We start from the raw sequence: 15,765 nt of genomic DNA, 5'->3' as shown, positions 1-15,765 counted from the left end.
AGCCATTAAAGAAGTTAAGGGTGGGAAATATTTTGAACCACCATCCAGGTGATATTAATAACCATATATGGTGATATTATTCACCATATCCAGGTGATATTAATCACCATCCAGGTGATTATTAAGTGTAAATGTATCAAATGATTCTGATATTGGTGAGCTTAATCACTCCAAGAAATTTTATAGAGAATTCAGAAAAAAAAATTTTATTATGAAAGCAAAAATTTTGGATTTTTTGGGTACTAAAAGTCCTATAACAAACCGTTTGCCTTTAGTGTCTGTCACTGCTGATAAAATAACCAAACTTCACCGTACATGTCAGATTACATGTCTGACCGCATTAGTAGATGGTGTTTAGACTTTATTATTATTGACATATCACCATGTAGCATTTCACACAAGGGTGATGTTCGTGTTCAGAAACTCGAATGTGCTGTTGAGAATCTTAATATTAAAATAAAAGAACAGTTAAATGGCATGGCTTTTGATGGACAGTATTTTGATCTAGGTGTAGATAAAAAACTGGCCCTGCTTTGTGAAGGGGTCGACCATGACTTTCTCCTCCCTGTGTGGGACTTAGCACATAGATTAGAATGTGTTTTAAATGACGTTTGTAAAGACAACACTTTTCTTTGTTTAACAGTCAAGCTCAAACAGTAGGAAATGCATTGAAAAATTACAACTGGATAATTTCATAGCCATTAGAAATCAGGAGTAGCCATTAGGAATTAGAATATTAGCAGAGAACTACAAGTGAGTTTTTAAACCCTAAATCATTTCAACAAACCCGTTTTGTTCAGAGTGAATTGAGAGTTTACAGAACATTTCAAAGAGATTCAAATTATTTTTTTATTGCTATGCAAAAAAAGCGAACTAAATGCATCCAAAAAGACAAAAACACTGAAGCTAAAAAGTATTCAGTAAAGCTAATAAAATTCTCTAAACCTGAATTCATTTACTAGCTACTTGGGACAACTGATATGTAAGAATTAGTTATAAAATTTTGTTGCACCACACAAAATGTAAACATGTATTTGGACAGTTTTTGATTATTACACTTCAATGAAAATTACACTCAAGAAAATGGAAATTAAAATGAAAAGTGCAAAATTAAGTGAGAAGTGTTTTCCATCTCTTTTTAAGAAGCTTGAAAGCTTAAATAACAATGTTTACTACCTGATGAAGATCTAGAGAGATCAAGCCATTCAAAAATTCAGAAACAATTTCAAGATGAGAAGAAATTTATTCAAATGAAAAAAGCTTCCTAAGTTCTAGAAAAAATTAGAAAACCTTTGTGTAGCATTATCAACTTGACTTTTGAACTCAAATGACTTTAAAATTAGTGAACCTGCTATTATAGAAAATATGAGAATGCTTTTGTAGCAAGTTCCTAAGAATAGCAGAAGAAACAGATGCAAATACACTTGAATCTTTAGCAATTTTAACAAATTGGATCAATAAAAATCGAAGGTGCAATTTTGATGTTAAAGTTCTTTTTTTTACAGCTAAAAATGGTGAAGAGCAATCTTGCAAACTTTCATCTTCTTTTAAGTGTTTAATTGCTTCATCAATCTCTTCGTATTCACACTCTACCTCATCATCATCATGGGCGCTTGTAGGCATATAGACGTTAACAATTGTGGTCGGTTTAGGTTTTGATTTTATCCTTATTACAATGATTCTATCGCTATGCGTTTTGAAATACTCTACTCTCTTCCCTATCTTCTTGTTCATTATGAAACCTACTCCTGCCTGCCCATTATTTGAAGATGAGTTAATTATTCTAAAATCACCTGACCAAAAGTCGCCTTCCTCTTCCCACCGAACCTCACTAATTCCTACTACATCCACATTTATCCTATCCATTTCCCCTTTTAAATTTTCTAGCCTACCAACCTTTTTTAAACTTCTAACATTCCACGCTCCGACTCGTAGAATGTTATTTTTTAATTTTCTGGTGACCCCTTCCTTAGTAGTTCCCACCCGGAGATCCGAACGGGGGACTAGTTTACCTCCGGAATATTTTACCAAGGAAGGCGCCTCCATCATTGCTATATGAAAATGCAGAGAGCCACATTTTTTTGGAAAAAAAGCAGCTGTAGTTTTCCATTGCTTTCAGCTGCGCAGTACTCAGAGGATGTGTCGTTTATTTAATCTTTTCACGATACAGATAGTGTGCATGACCATAAGCGTACCAGCCATCCAAGTGTTTTAACTGACAATCTGCAGATGATAAATGAAACACTTCTTCATTCTCAAAAAAAGTCTCTTGGAAAATTTTTTAACCAGATTGGGCTATCCTATGGTCATAAGGCTATTAAAGTTCTAAAATTACATCTGTACCGGATTAACGTAAGTCATCAGCTCTAAGAACCAAATAAGAAGAAATGACTGCAGTATTGTTGGTGGTTTAGAAGTTTCATTCAGATTGACATATCTCTTCTTTTTTTTCTGTGATGAAGCTTGGTTTCATCTTAGCGGATATGTTAACAGACAAAATTACAAAATGTGGTCTTCAGAGAACCCACATGTGTTCCATTAACAGCCATTACGTTCACAAAAAAATTGGGGTTTGGTGTGGTGTATCTCGTTAGAGGATTGTTAGGCCTATCTTTTTTTCAGAGACCATCACAGCTGAACTGTATAAATAAGTAATCATGCAGTTACAGCTTTGCTACATGCTGATGAATGTGATTGCTGGCTGCGACAAGATGGACAAACTGCACACACGGCGAACAGTAGTATGCAGTTTCTTTGCTATTTCTTCGATGACCAGATAATTTCTCATGGTCTATGGCATCCTTGTTCACTGGATCTGAGTCCTCCCGATTTGTATTTATGGAGCTTTTTGAAAGATAATGTGTACTCAAACAACCCGCATATAGTTGATGAAATTAAACAAAATATTGAGGACTGTATATCAAATATCACTGCTTCTACACTGAAAAAAGGTCACATACAATGTAAGAAAACATGTTGATGCATGCATTGAAAATCATGGTGGACATTTCCAGCACTTATAAACTTGTAAGTAATACTTTTGTAAATGTTAATATCATTTTGTAAATTAATTTAAAAAATGTATAAAAAGACTTTCTAAAAAACAATTTGTCATCATTTGGGTTGTGTGACTATTACAATCTCCCATTATAAATATAAATACTAAAAATACCAAATATCTGTAGAAAACTTTCAATTTTGAAACGTATATATGCTTATATATTTTGAAAGTAAAGTTTTATATATATATGTATATGTATATGCTACAGATATCTGATATTTTTATTTTGCATATCTTTTCAATATTTTTGTGTATATTTAAATTCTTGGGCTACCACTGAATTTGTTTAAAATAATTTAATAAGTGGTGAAAGATTTTAACTTACACTGATAGAATTGTAATAAATATTTAATTTAAATTTTAGGAGACAGCAAAGACATGGTTCGGGAACGTTGCCAGTTGTTCTTATTGAAGTGTATGGAGAAAGAAGCAATAACACCAACGCATTTGTTTGATAGACTTAACCCATGTTTTACACATAAAAACACCAATGTTAGAGATGAAGTATTGAACTGCTTAACATCGACCTTAGATGAGTAAGTATTTCATGGATTGTATTATATTTTTTAACATAGAATATATATATACAAAAAAAATACAATGAAATTCTAAACCGTTCAGTAAGAGTCTCATAGATATCATTTCTTCCGCTGAAAAAAAGATTTCTGTAATATAAATAAAACTGTTTTTAACAAAATGATAGTGATATCAAAAAAGGAAGATCCTACAAATCTATTATCAAAAACTGTTATTAATTTAGAATTTTGTTTAAAAAAAATACATGTTAAATATTTGTAATAGACAATAAATATATAATAATAGATAATCACAATGTTTAAGCATTTCATATAAGAAGCAAAAAATAGAAACATTTGTTACAAAACTCTTACCGGCCCAATTTCATTTATGTGTAATACATATCACATTTACAGAAATTATACATTTCTTATGATTATTTGTTATTTAATAAATTAAATTGGGCTGGTAAGAGTTTTGTAACAAATTTTTCTATTTTTTTGTTTATGTGGAACACTTAAACATTGTTATTATCTATTATTATATATCTATTGTCTACTACATATATTTAACATGTAGTTTTTTTAAAACAAAATTGTAAATTAATAACAGATTTTGATAATAGAAATGTAGTGTCTTACCTTTTTTGATATCAATATCATTTTGTTAAAAGCAGTTTTATTTATATTATAGAAATTTTTGTTTTTTCAGCAGAAGAAATTATATCTGCAAGACTTACTGTATGGTTTACAATTTCATTGTATTTTTTTTTTATATCACTGTTTTATTAGGTTATTCTGGTATTTTTTTATGAATTACTGATTGTTATATGGATTTATTAAAATTTATTGTCTTTCTAGATCAAACAAAAATACATTTTTTGAACTTCATTGACAATTTTTTTTGTTGATTGTCATACCATTCACTTCATATACCGTATTTTTCCTTTTTTAATAAAACTGGTATAATGACCTTCATGAATTGAAGATCTGTGATGTAATATTGCACTTACTTTGTAAGTGCAACCCTCGATTTTTACTGTATCTGTGGACACTTTTTATATTGTTACTAGCTGACCCGGCAGTGCTTCGCTATTGTTAGATTTGAGTATATATATAGATTAAATGAACACAAATGAAAGTTTGATAAAACATAAAAAAATGAACATTACAGAACGTCACAAAATTGAACCATTCCCTTTTTCCCTTTCCCATCCTCACTCCTTCCACTCTTCACGCCTTCACCTTTTTCCCACTTACCCTTTTTCCTTTCTTTCCTTTTTTGCAAAAATATTTCTTTTCATGTAACTTATTTATATTCTGAATGTGAGCCAATTTGGACCATAAATACAATTTTTCAAAATATCTCAACCCCAGCGCCACCTAGTGGGCACAAACTACTGTATTTATTTGAGTACCCCTCGCACTTTTTTTCTTGGAATTGGAGAGAAAAAGTAAGGGTGTGGGGCTTACTTGAAACATAGCCTTTAGCCAGAATAATTTATGTAAAGTAAACGTTTTCTTAGAAGTATCTAAATTCAATCACGTAAATATAGTTACATTAACATCCTGTTCATATTATCGATAGGAACGAAGTTACGCTATTTTTATAAAACTGATTCATTCTGTATAGGCTGCATCCGGTTCTAATGACACTACAGTTACAGTATCAGCTACCCATCGTCATCTTGTCTATTCGTCATAGTCATTGTACTGTTTGTATATGTGGACGGTTATGTGCATTTTATCTTTTTAGTTTATGTTGTAAAGTTTAATACGGTGATTTATTTTAATTATGGCATTAAATGACTACAAAAGGACAGCGTCTAAGATCTTTTACAATAAATGAAAAACTGCGCGTTATAGAAGAGGCTGAAAAAATTGGAAATCGGGCGGCAGGAAGAAAATTTGACTTAGATGAAAGCTGCATTCAAGACTGGTGTAAGAAGAAACAACTTCTGGTGAAAGACACTGGTAATAAAAGGGCTTTTCGTGGCTTAAAACCAAAATACACAGTCATAGAAAAAAAATTGTATGACTTTGTTATGGAAAAAAGGAAATGTGGTTATGCTCTCACAACAGAAATATGTCAATCATATGCTCGTGAAATCACTAAATCATTGAATAAAGTTGATTTTAAAGCAAGCCGTGGGTGGATAACACAATTTTTTGCACGAAATGATCTGTCAATAAGATGAAAGATGACCATTTCTCAACGACTTCCTGATGCTTATTAACAAAAAATATTACATTTTCACAAATACATAATAAATCTTAGAAAAGATAAAGGCTATTTGCCTTCTCAAATAGGAAACTGATCAAACGCCCGTTTATTTTGAAATTCCATTTGACAAAACCGTAAACAAAACAGATGAAAAAAGTGTTACGATTTGCACTGGTGGTAAAGAAAAACAAAGGTGTAGTGTTATGCTTTGCATTCTGATAGATCAAAATTACCTTCGTACGTTGTTTTTAAAAGAAAAAATCTTCCTACCGTACAGGTAAATGGAGTTATTATCAGAGCACAGGAATCAGGTTGGATAGACGAAACCTTAATTTTAGATTGGATCAGGTGTGTATGGACAAAGCGATAAGGAGATTTACTTAATAAAAAAAATACTGATATGCTAGTAATGGATAGTTATTGGGAGCATACAACTGATAAAGTGTAAGACATTTTAAAAAAGGGTATGACAGACCAAGTAATTCCAACAAGATTGACATCTCTATTGCAACCACTAGATGTCTGCATTAATAACCGTTCAAATCTACATTAAAACAACTGTACAGCAAATGGATGGCTGATGAAAATTTCTTTCTCGTGCCTACAGTAAGAATCAAATGCTCAGATTTTAACCAGATTTGTGTTTGGATAAAAGATGCTTGGGAAGGTATTTCCACGGAATTAGTAGGGAAAAGTTTTAAAAAATGCAGAATATCTAATGAACTTGATGGTAGTGAAGATGATCACCTTTGGTAGAGCAACGTGGAGACTACCAGTAACTCTTCTACAGACATTGACTTGACAGTGATCAATTAAAAATAAAATCCCATGTTAAAAAGTGTATTGAAATGATCCTTTTCAACATAATTTCTTTTTGTTTTACTGGGCTACTGATTCTGAACTAAACTAGTACTTACGGTAATTAATTATTAATGTAATATTAATATTGTAATTTAGATGAACAAATTAAATGCTTTACTTTTAAAAGCTTTACTTTTCTGAATATTTTTGTATTTACATATTTTTTTTTATCATATCTCTTGTACTTTAAAATACCGGTATATACTTTTTTTTTTAGAATTTCGGTCTGGAAAATATAGGTGCGGGGCTTATTCATTGGCGGGGGGGGGGGGGGTACTCGAATAAACACAGTAATTCAGAAAAACCTTCGCAGGCGTACGTACAACTCACAAAGGATTTGTTGCAATTAGATAAATGATGTAGGAACGCATACGGGATAAACAAACATTCATTAATCTTTATATATATATTTCTTGTGTGTGTGTGTATGTCACTGAACTCCTCCTAAACGGCTGGATCGATTTTGATGAAATTTTTTGTGTGTGTTCAAGGGGATTCGAGAATGGTTTAGATTCACAATTTGGTCCACTGGAAAATGCTTTTTTAATTAATTTTTTATTTATAAGTAGTTGTTGTTCTTGCGATGGTTAAGGTTCACAATTAAATCCGGTAGGCAGCGCTGTGATCGCATTTTAGAATTTTTTTAATTTTTGGCATATCAGTCAAAACTGGTAGTTGCTGGTGCGATCAGATTCTAGGAAATTTTTTTATTTTGTTGCTTTTTCGCATATCAGTTACTTGCATCTTAGCTTAATGTTGTTATTACATTAAAATTAATATTTTTAACAGTCTACTGTGTTTAGAGAGTAGTTTGAATTAAATCCAATAGGTAGTGCCGTTCTGACAATTGGATTTATTTACATTCTGACTTTTATAAAGTGAAAGGTTAAATTTTATGAAGTTGCAGAGTCTCCTAGAATTGCGTGCTTATTGAGAATATTATTTATTTAAATAACGTTTTAAAGTGTAATTAAAAAATATACATTGTGCAAATTTGTAAGATACAGTATTGATGTGAGCATTTTACATGATTTTTCATGAATTTTATTGATGTATACACCTGCATTCAATAAAAATCAACTTAACCTACAAATTTAAATTGTCAGTTCTCATTTGATTCTATGCAACTTATGAAGTACTGAACGGCTCTTTGAAAATAGAAATGTCAGTTTGTAAAATAAATTATAACATTTATAAAATTAAAATATAATTTATTATAGTTTAAAGTATATTTAAAAAATTGAAGTTATAATTTTTGTAGCTGATTAATTTTATAAAAAATTTTCTAAAATTGTTTTTAATTTACAATTATCTAAAATTTAGTAAAATAGATGTTAAAATAAAGAATGATAAAAATGATAAAAATTTCTATTAAAATTTTAACAACGTTGCTTTTTTTACAGTGCTTTATTTTTTTATTAATTGATTAATTAAGCTATCACATGGTTACGAAACTTCAAAATTATTAAATTAAAAAAAAATGCAGGAGGTACTTTTTTAAAATGATCTTAAATGAAAATTAGAAGTAACGTGGATGAAAATTTAGGCACTTACGTATTAACGCCACCGCATCTACAGCTTTATTTAAAAACAAAGTAGTCAATTGGATTTTGGTGGAAAATGAACAGTCTATTAATTTTAATAAATGGTTATTTATATTTATTTATTTTATAAATATAATTTAACCAGACTTAATCTACGCTCGCTAACCTTGACTAATTAATACCGTAATTTTTTGAGTATTTATTTAATAAATTCAGTAATTATGGCAATTATTTATTATTTAAATAATCAAAACACTCCTGTTAATTAGTCAAGTTTAGCGAGCGAAGCGAGTGTAGGTTAAGTTTGGTTAAATCATATTTATAAAATAAATAAATATAAATAACCATTTATTAAAATTAATAGAGACTGTTTTGAATCTATGTTAAACTCTATATCGGCTCATTTTCCACCGAAATCCGATTGACTACTTTGTTTTTAAATAAAGGTGTAGCTGCGGTGGCGTTAATATGTAAGTACCAAACTTTATTAATTACACTAATTATTAATTTTACGACGTTTCGATTTTCGTCAGATATCTCAATATTTAGTGAAAATAAATATTAACCATACTACACATAATTAGTCAATAAACCCATTACAATCACAAACTGATAATAGTCATACTAATAGTCATATTAATGAAATTTCATCCACATTCCTGCTAATTTTAACTTAAATAAGTTACTTATATTTATGTGTTGTGCATTTACTGCAGAACAATGCCATGTCAGGACAACCCCTGTTGGGTCTGCTAGTATATACATATATATATAAGATTAAATTAATTTTTTTTATTTCTTCATTATAATTGGTTCAAATAGTTCTAATTGTAGAACAGAATCTTTACAATCCGAATATATTTCTTTTATTTTTATCTTTTATACTTTTATTATTTTTTTAAAGAAGTGAAGGGAATTAAAAAAATTATTTTATCTTCAGTAATCTTATTTTCATTAGAGAATTTACTATTAAAACAAGCTGTAGTATATTTTCTTTTAAATCTCATTTCAAGTAAATCATCAATTTTTTGTATACTACCTAGTACTATCAAGTACTGCTATCTAGCAGTGTGATTTGTAGTCACCTTAAAAAAAAGGAAAAAAAAAACATTTGAGTCCCGCCGTTCATCAAATTAAAAAAAACAAACGTTTAACAAAATTTGTGGTATTTTTTGAAAGTATTCTTTATTACAAATCTAACTGAACTGAAATATAATGTTTTTGTGCTTACTTTTTAATTTTTTCCCCATTTTCATATCACTTTTAGGTTAGGTCATATTTAGAACTGTAAACATAGTTTGTTGACTTCGCCGTCTGTCCACTTCTGCAGACTTTTACCATCGAAGTTCTAATGAACTTTGTGATAGTACAGAAATGTCTGCAAGAACACAATTTGTATTTACATGTATACACATACATGTTATATGCATACATACACATGCATGTAGTAAAATTTCTTTAAGGTGATATCCTTGCATAATGACTGACCCCCTTTGAGCAGCACATTTTTGGCAGCAATTTTTTAGTTTCCATAAAATGTGTCTTATTGACTCCTCTCTTCGACATTGAACATGTTTAAATGGTAACAAACCCCTCTATTTTTCTAATTCGGTCTAATTTTCTAATCTCAGAAATTTTTACATAAAATGTTGTGGAATCTGGTTTAGTTAAGGGACTAAGGTTATAAATATAAAATTCACAGAATGTAGAATAAATAGCATAGTAATATTTTCTTCTCTTACTTAAGCTTACAAATTTGAAATTTGATTTCCCACATTCTGAGTAATGTTAGCGTGTCTGGTCAACTTCTATCATATCCAATTTTTGATCTTTGTTTTTTCTCAGTTAAATTCTTTTATTGTAACTGTTAATCTAATTTTCATTTAAGTGAGTGTCTCTTGACTAATGTTTCAATTAGCTGGACTGTATTTACTGCTTTTCCATAAAATTGAATGAGGTTTTTTTTTTTTAATTTTTTGTTTATTTTTAAATTCCATGATCCATTTATTATTATTATTATTATTTATTTTTAGTTATCCTTAGTAGTAGAGTAGCACTTATTTATATTCTGCAAGAAGCGTTTTATTTTTTATTCTGGTTTACTTATATTACTATGTATGAAGGTCACATTGTAAACCTGTCATTTATTGGTTTTATAAAGTTGATACATTCATGCTGTATTGTTGTCAATTAATGCAGAAAAATTACAGAATTCTTTTATAGAAACCTAGAAAATAACTGGTATAGGTTTCTCAAAATTGTTGTAATGATTAGGTACATACTTAAGAGTTCAACAATAATATAAGTTTATACATGAATAAACATAATGTAAAATATTATGTATTTTGTTTGAATATTGCTTAACATCAACTAATCTACTGCCCATAATATGTAAAATGAGAAATTTTTAGTACATTACTTATATGATATATATGAAAATTTTATAAGTGGTAATTACTGTGTAGATGTAATCTAATGTACACTTTTGTCTGGCTAATGCATCACTCAATATTCATTTTTACTTTAGAGATTGAAAGTAACTAGTTATCTAGTCTATAATCCCTCAGATTTGTTTTGCTTCAGTTATGTTGCTTAGGCATTAGATTACAGTTGATAACATTATTGTAAGTCAGTCAGATTTTTGATTATAACTTGAACAAAAAAAAGTGTTTTTTAATTGGTATAGTTACTAACATTTTACTTATAACGTGGTAAGATTTACATTATGTTGTGTTGAAAATACTGGCTCTAGAGTGTTATTAGCTGGTTATAACAGTTTAGATTGAATATTACATTTACCTTTACTTATATTTTTTTTTTAGAAGCAGTATTTTAGATTGTTTTAATGGTTTTGAATTGTAGAAAATATTTTAAGACGAGAAAGTTGACAATATTTTATTACTTTTTTTTACTTCCAAGTTGAGGGTATTGATGTGTATTTTTGTTTTTACAGCCTTTATGAAGTCGGGAAATTCTTGATATACATAAATAAATAATATTTAATAAACATCAATCATACCACTAAACCCCCCCCCCCAAAAAAAAAACCTTTTGAGAGAAATAAAGCTAACGTATATTTATTAAGTATTATAAAATTGCTTACATTTTCAGGAAAGAAATGGCTCATTTTCAAAACAAAAAGTAAAGTACACATGATACAAAAAAAAAACAAAACACAACTGGTAAACAGCAGTTCAGGAGTATGCAAATTAAACTGCAATAATTGATCTAAATACTACATCAGAAAGACTGATTGCTTATTTGCTCACAGATACAAAGAATAGATACAGATACTATGTGCAACAAACAACAGACAAATTTTGTAAGATTCCTTCATAGAAACAAGACGCACATACAATAATATTAACACAACATGAAAATTTTATACATAGTACATGAAAACAAGTTCTCAATGTATTTAAACAGTTTTAGAGTTTGGAATTTTAAACACGATAAATTTGATAAAAATAACATATTAAATGAACAAACAACATAATGATTGAGTATATTCTTTATTTACATACTAAAATGGTTTCCTATCTTTTTGAGACTGATACCATTAAAAACAGTGCTGCAGTAACTCCACTAAAGTATGGTGTTGCTAATTACTTCCAAAATGTTCTTTGGAGGAAGTATTTGTATATATGATTTGAGATTCTTGTTTATTATTTTTAATAAATAGAAAAATAAGGAGGAAAAATGATTTCTCTTCAGATTAGTCTCAGAAATATTTTACTTAAATATTATTGGTTAGGTCATTTGATGTGTTTTGTTAAAATTTAACTTTTATTCATTTTAGATATGGAACATCATCTTTTCCTGTCTCAAAATACGTTCAGAGTGTCATTAAACTTCTAAACGATCCTAGTCCATCGGTAAGAGACAATGCATTGAATACTTTAGCTACAATGTACAGACACATCGGTGATAGATTGAAACTTGATCTTCAAAGAAAGTACACCGTACCACCCGCAAAGTGAGTAAATAGCTAATAAAATACATTTTTATTTTACTAGATTTGTTATATTTGCTCATTTGTAATAAAATTTCAGCTTATTTTAAGTTTTACTAAAGTATAAAGATGCATTGTGAAGTTGGAAATGTAAAGTTACAGGACATCAGTAACAGAGTTTTAGTGTTTGGTAATTAACACCCTTTTGATGGTAAAAATTTCAGTGTATTTCTCTGAGATCTGTTTGAACAGGTTTTTTGTAATTTATAATAGCCAAGTAGATCTGCATTAGCATTTGTATTTATTTTTCTTCCACCTCTAGTAATAATAATAAGCATGTGTTGATCAGTGTTCAAGTCATTTGTAATAGACCAAGTCAGGTTATGAAAGAAAAGAACACTTGGATCTTATCTTTAATTGAGGCATATTTAAATTCAGAAGAATAACACTGCCCAACAATGAAAATGTTTTGGACTCCTCAAAAATAGCTTATTCTTATGTATTTCCATCTTCTGCATTCAAAAATCACCATAAAAATGGCCAATTAGTTCTTGCTTTGAAGATACAATGACATGTAATTTTTTACCGAATCTACATTTTTATTTTGGGGGTAATTTTGTGTTTGGAGTTGTCACACCTGTTAAATGACAAAACACAATGTTCTCCAGTTGTTTATAGGTTATAAACATTATTACTGTTTCTGTGATTATGAGTTTTATATTGTTTGTGCTGTAATTAGTGCAGAATTTCTGGTTTTTGAGTGCTTTATGCATTATTTTGGTATGAAGGTAAGGGGACCAGGATAAGTCATGGGCTCCACATATATGTTGTTCAGTTATACTATGAGAATGGCTGAAAAATAAAAAAAATGATTATGGCTTTTGCTGTATGCCTATGGTTTGGCGGGAGCCTACAAACCATACAGATAACTGCTATTTCTGCTTGACTTTATGTATGAAGGCAGGATTGTCAATGAAGATAAGAGGAACAGTTCAATACCCTAATCTTCCATCTACTATTCGACCTACTCCACATTCAGTTAGTTTACCAGTTCCTACTCCACCCCAAAATTATGAGCTTGAAGTAGAAAATGTAGACAGTGTGTAAGAAGAACCCAACAAGACTTCCACATCCCATGACTCTTATTTTGACAAAAAGGATGTTAAACTGCACAGACTGAGTCAAGCAGAATTGAGTGATCTCATTCGAGACCTTGATTTGTCAAAGGAACTTCTAGGGTCAAGACCACAGCAGTGGAATCTCCAACATGATGTCAGGGTCTCGCGGTACAGACATCATCATAGGGATCTGCTTTCTTTTTTTGAGAAGAAAAACAATCTTGTTGATGGCTACGATGTTAATGACTTGATGAAATGTTTGTATTTGAATCATGATCCAACTGATTGGAGGCTATTCATAGACTCCTCCAAGCTTAGTTTGAAAGCTGTATTACTTCACAATGGCAGGACGTCTTCCTTCTATTCCCGTTGGTCATGCAGTTCACATGAAGGAGACATGCAAACATGGGAATCCTCCTAGACTCAATTAAACATGCTGAACACAAGTGTAAAATCTGTGGTGATCTAAAAGTTATCACTGTACTTTTAGGAATGCAACTGGAGTACACTAAATACTGCTGCTTTTTATGTATGTGGGACATTAGGGATAGGAAATAACATTATATTCAAGTAGACTGGCCAGCAAGAAATGTTAACTGTAGTAAGAAAAATGCCATTGCCGAGCCTCTCATGGATCCAAAAGATGTTCTTCCACCCCTTCATATAAAGTTGGGTTTGATGAAAAATTTTGTTAAAAGTATGAACTGAGAAGGACAGGCCTTTAAATACTTAAGAGACAAATTTCCTACATTAAGTGATGGAAAAGTTAAGGTTGGTATTTTTGTTGGGCCACAGATTTGACAACTTGTAAAGGATCTAGCATTTGACCGAATTTTGGAGGGGAAAGAAAAGAAAGTTTGAGAAGCGTTAAAGGGAATCATTCATGGAGTTTTAGGCAACAAGAGAGATGAAAACTAGTCAGTTGGTGACAGTACTTCTGCAAAAATATCATCAACTTGGATACAACGTGTCCCTTAAAATCTATTTTCTTCACTTACACCTGGACCTTTTTTCTCGTAGTTGTGGAATTGGCAGTGATTAACATGGAAAAAGATTCCATCAGGATATTTCTGTAATGGAACAAAGATATCAGGGCTGTTGGAATGAAGCAATGCTTGCGGATTACTGCTGGGGTGTGTGTAGGAATGCTCCGGAACTACAAGAGGAAAGCCAAAAGACAACGATCTCATGCAGCCACCCCATATGATTCTCTTCAGACCCAACCAACTGCCAGGTATTCTTCCATCAATTAAGAACTCTTAGAATGTAATTGTCATTAAAAAAAATGTGAAATGGACTTTCTATGTTGTTTATATGTGTTATTAAAATGTATCGTTTTCTCTTAATCTGTTAAAATAAAATACTTCCACCTATTGTATATCACAGAAACTAGAGCTAATAAAAGTTTTTCTTTGTCATATTTGTTTTTCTTAACCCAAAATTAGTAAGATTTAACTCGTGAAGTGAAGGAAACATTAAAAAAATTTTTTTGTTGGGCAGTGTAATCAGTGATGAATCTTTGAAAACTAAAGGTGTGATTGTACTTTATAATATTTAGCAAGTGCTGTACTGCTGCTACTGAATCTGCCTGTTTTCTTGCTAATAGTTCATGAGTGCAGTATATTTTGGTTGCACAACATCGACTGAATTTTGTGTAATCAGTTTTGTATATGTTACTGCAATTTTAGATATATTGAAACTGGTTTTTATCGATTCAATAATAGTTAAAAATAGGCTAAATATTTAGATTTTAAGAAAATAAATGAAAGAAAAATGTAATGCTTTTAATATAATAATTTGTAAAAAATTCTTGCTTTAGTAACATATCGATAACACACTAGTGTTATACATTTAATATATGATAGAAATTATAATATCATTAAGTGAAGTAAAAAATAAAATCTCAAAAGTGTGATAATATTAACCACATTATTGATTGCTAATACTAATATTAACATTGTAAATAATAAGTAATAAAATTAAAAATTTTTAAAAACCCATAAAGCCATTTTGAAGAAATGCAGCGCCCCCTGGCAGCTTATAACCATAAAACTAACCAAGAACCTGCTCTGAGGTGATACCTGTGTAATGTGTGTAATGCAATGAAGTGACGCCTATGAAATGCAAAAAAGCATCAAAATCAGTCTAACTGTTTTAGAGAAACACATCTACTGCAGCGCCCCTGGGGCCCTATATCTGTATAACTAAAGAACCTGTTCTGAGGTGATACTTATGTAATGCAAAAAACCACATTGAAATTGGTTCAATAGTTTTTGAGGAAAATGGTAACAGACATGTGCACAAACACAACCTCTTACCCCAAATGCATGTGCATTCTGCTGTGGGTAAATATAGATTATTTTGAAAAACTCAAATTATAAAAATAATACTTAATATTATTAAATATAAATCAACAATTTTATTGAAAAGATAATCCGGATTTATTATAGTCTAATTATAATGCAACAAATCTATATTCATTGGGAGATA

The 15,765-nt window shown here is 30.2% G+C and overlaps 1 protein-coding gene across 4 annotated transcripts in view; it reads left to right on the top strand.

Moving 5' to 3' along the window:
• Positions 1 to 15,765, top strand: part of chb (CLIP-associating protein) — a 246,653-nt gene that overhangs the window by 20,183 nt on the left and 210,705 nt on the right. For all 4 annotated transcript variants that reach the window (XM_075362879.1, XM_075362878.1, XM_075362877.1 and 1 more), the window contains exons 4-5: positions 3,426 to 3,597; positions 12,005 to 12,181. In XM_075362879.1, the coding sequence (XP_075218994.1) occupies positions 3,426 to 3,597; positions 12,005 to 12,181 (349 nt within the window). The remainder of the gene's footprint in view (positions 1 to 3,425; positions 3,598 to 12,004; positions 12,182 to 15,765) is intronic.

Source organism: Lycorma delicatula, chromosome 4, assembly GCF_047948215.1.
Source record: "Lycorma delicatula isolate Av1 chromosome 4, ASM4794821v1, whole genome shotgun sequence".
NCBI classification, from domain to species: domain Eukaryota; kingdom Metazoa; phylum Arthropoda; class Insecta; order Hemiptera; family Fulgoridae; genus Lycorma; species Lycorma delicatula.
The sequence above is the reverse complement of the archived record's forward strand: the minus strand, read 5'-3'. Positions and strand labels throughout refer to the sequence as shown.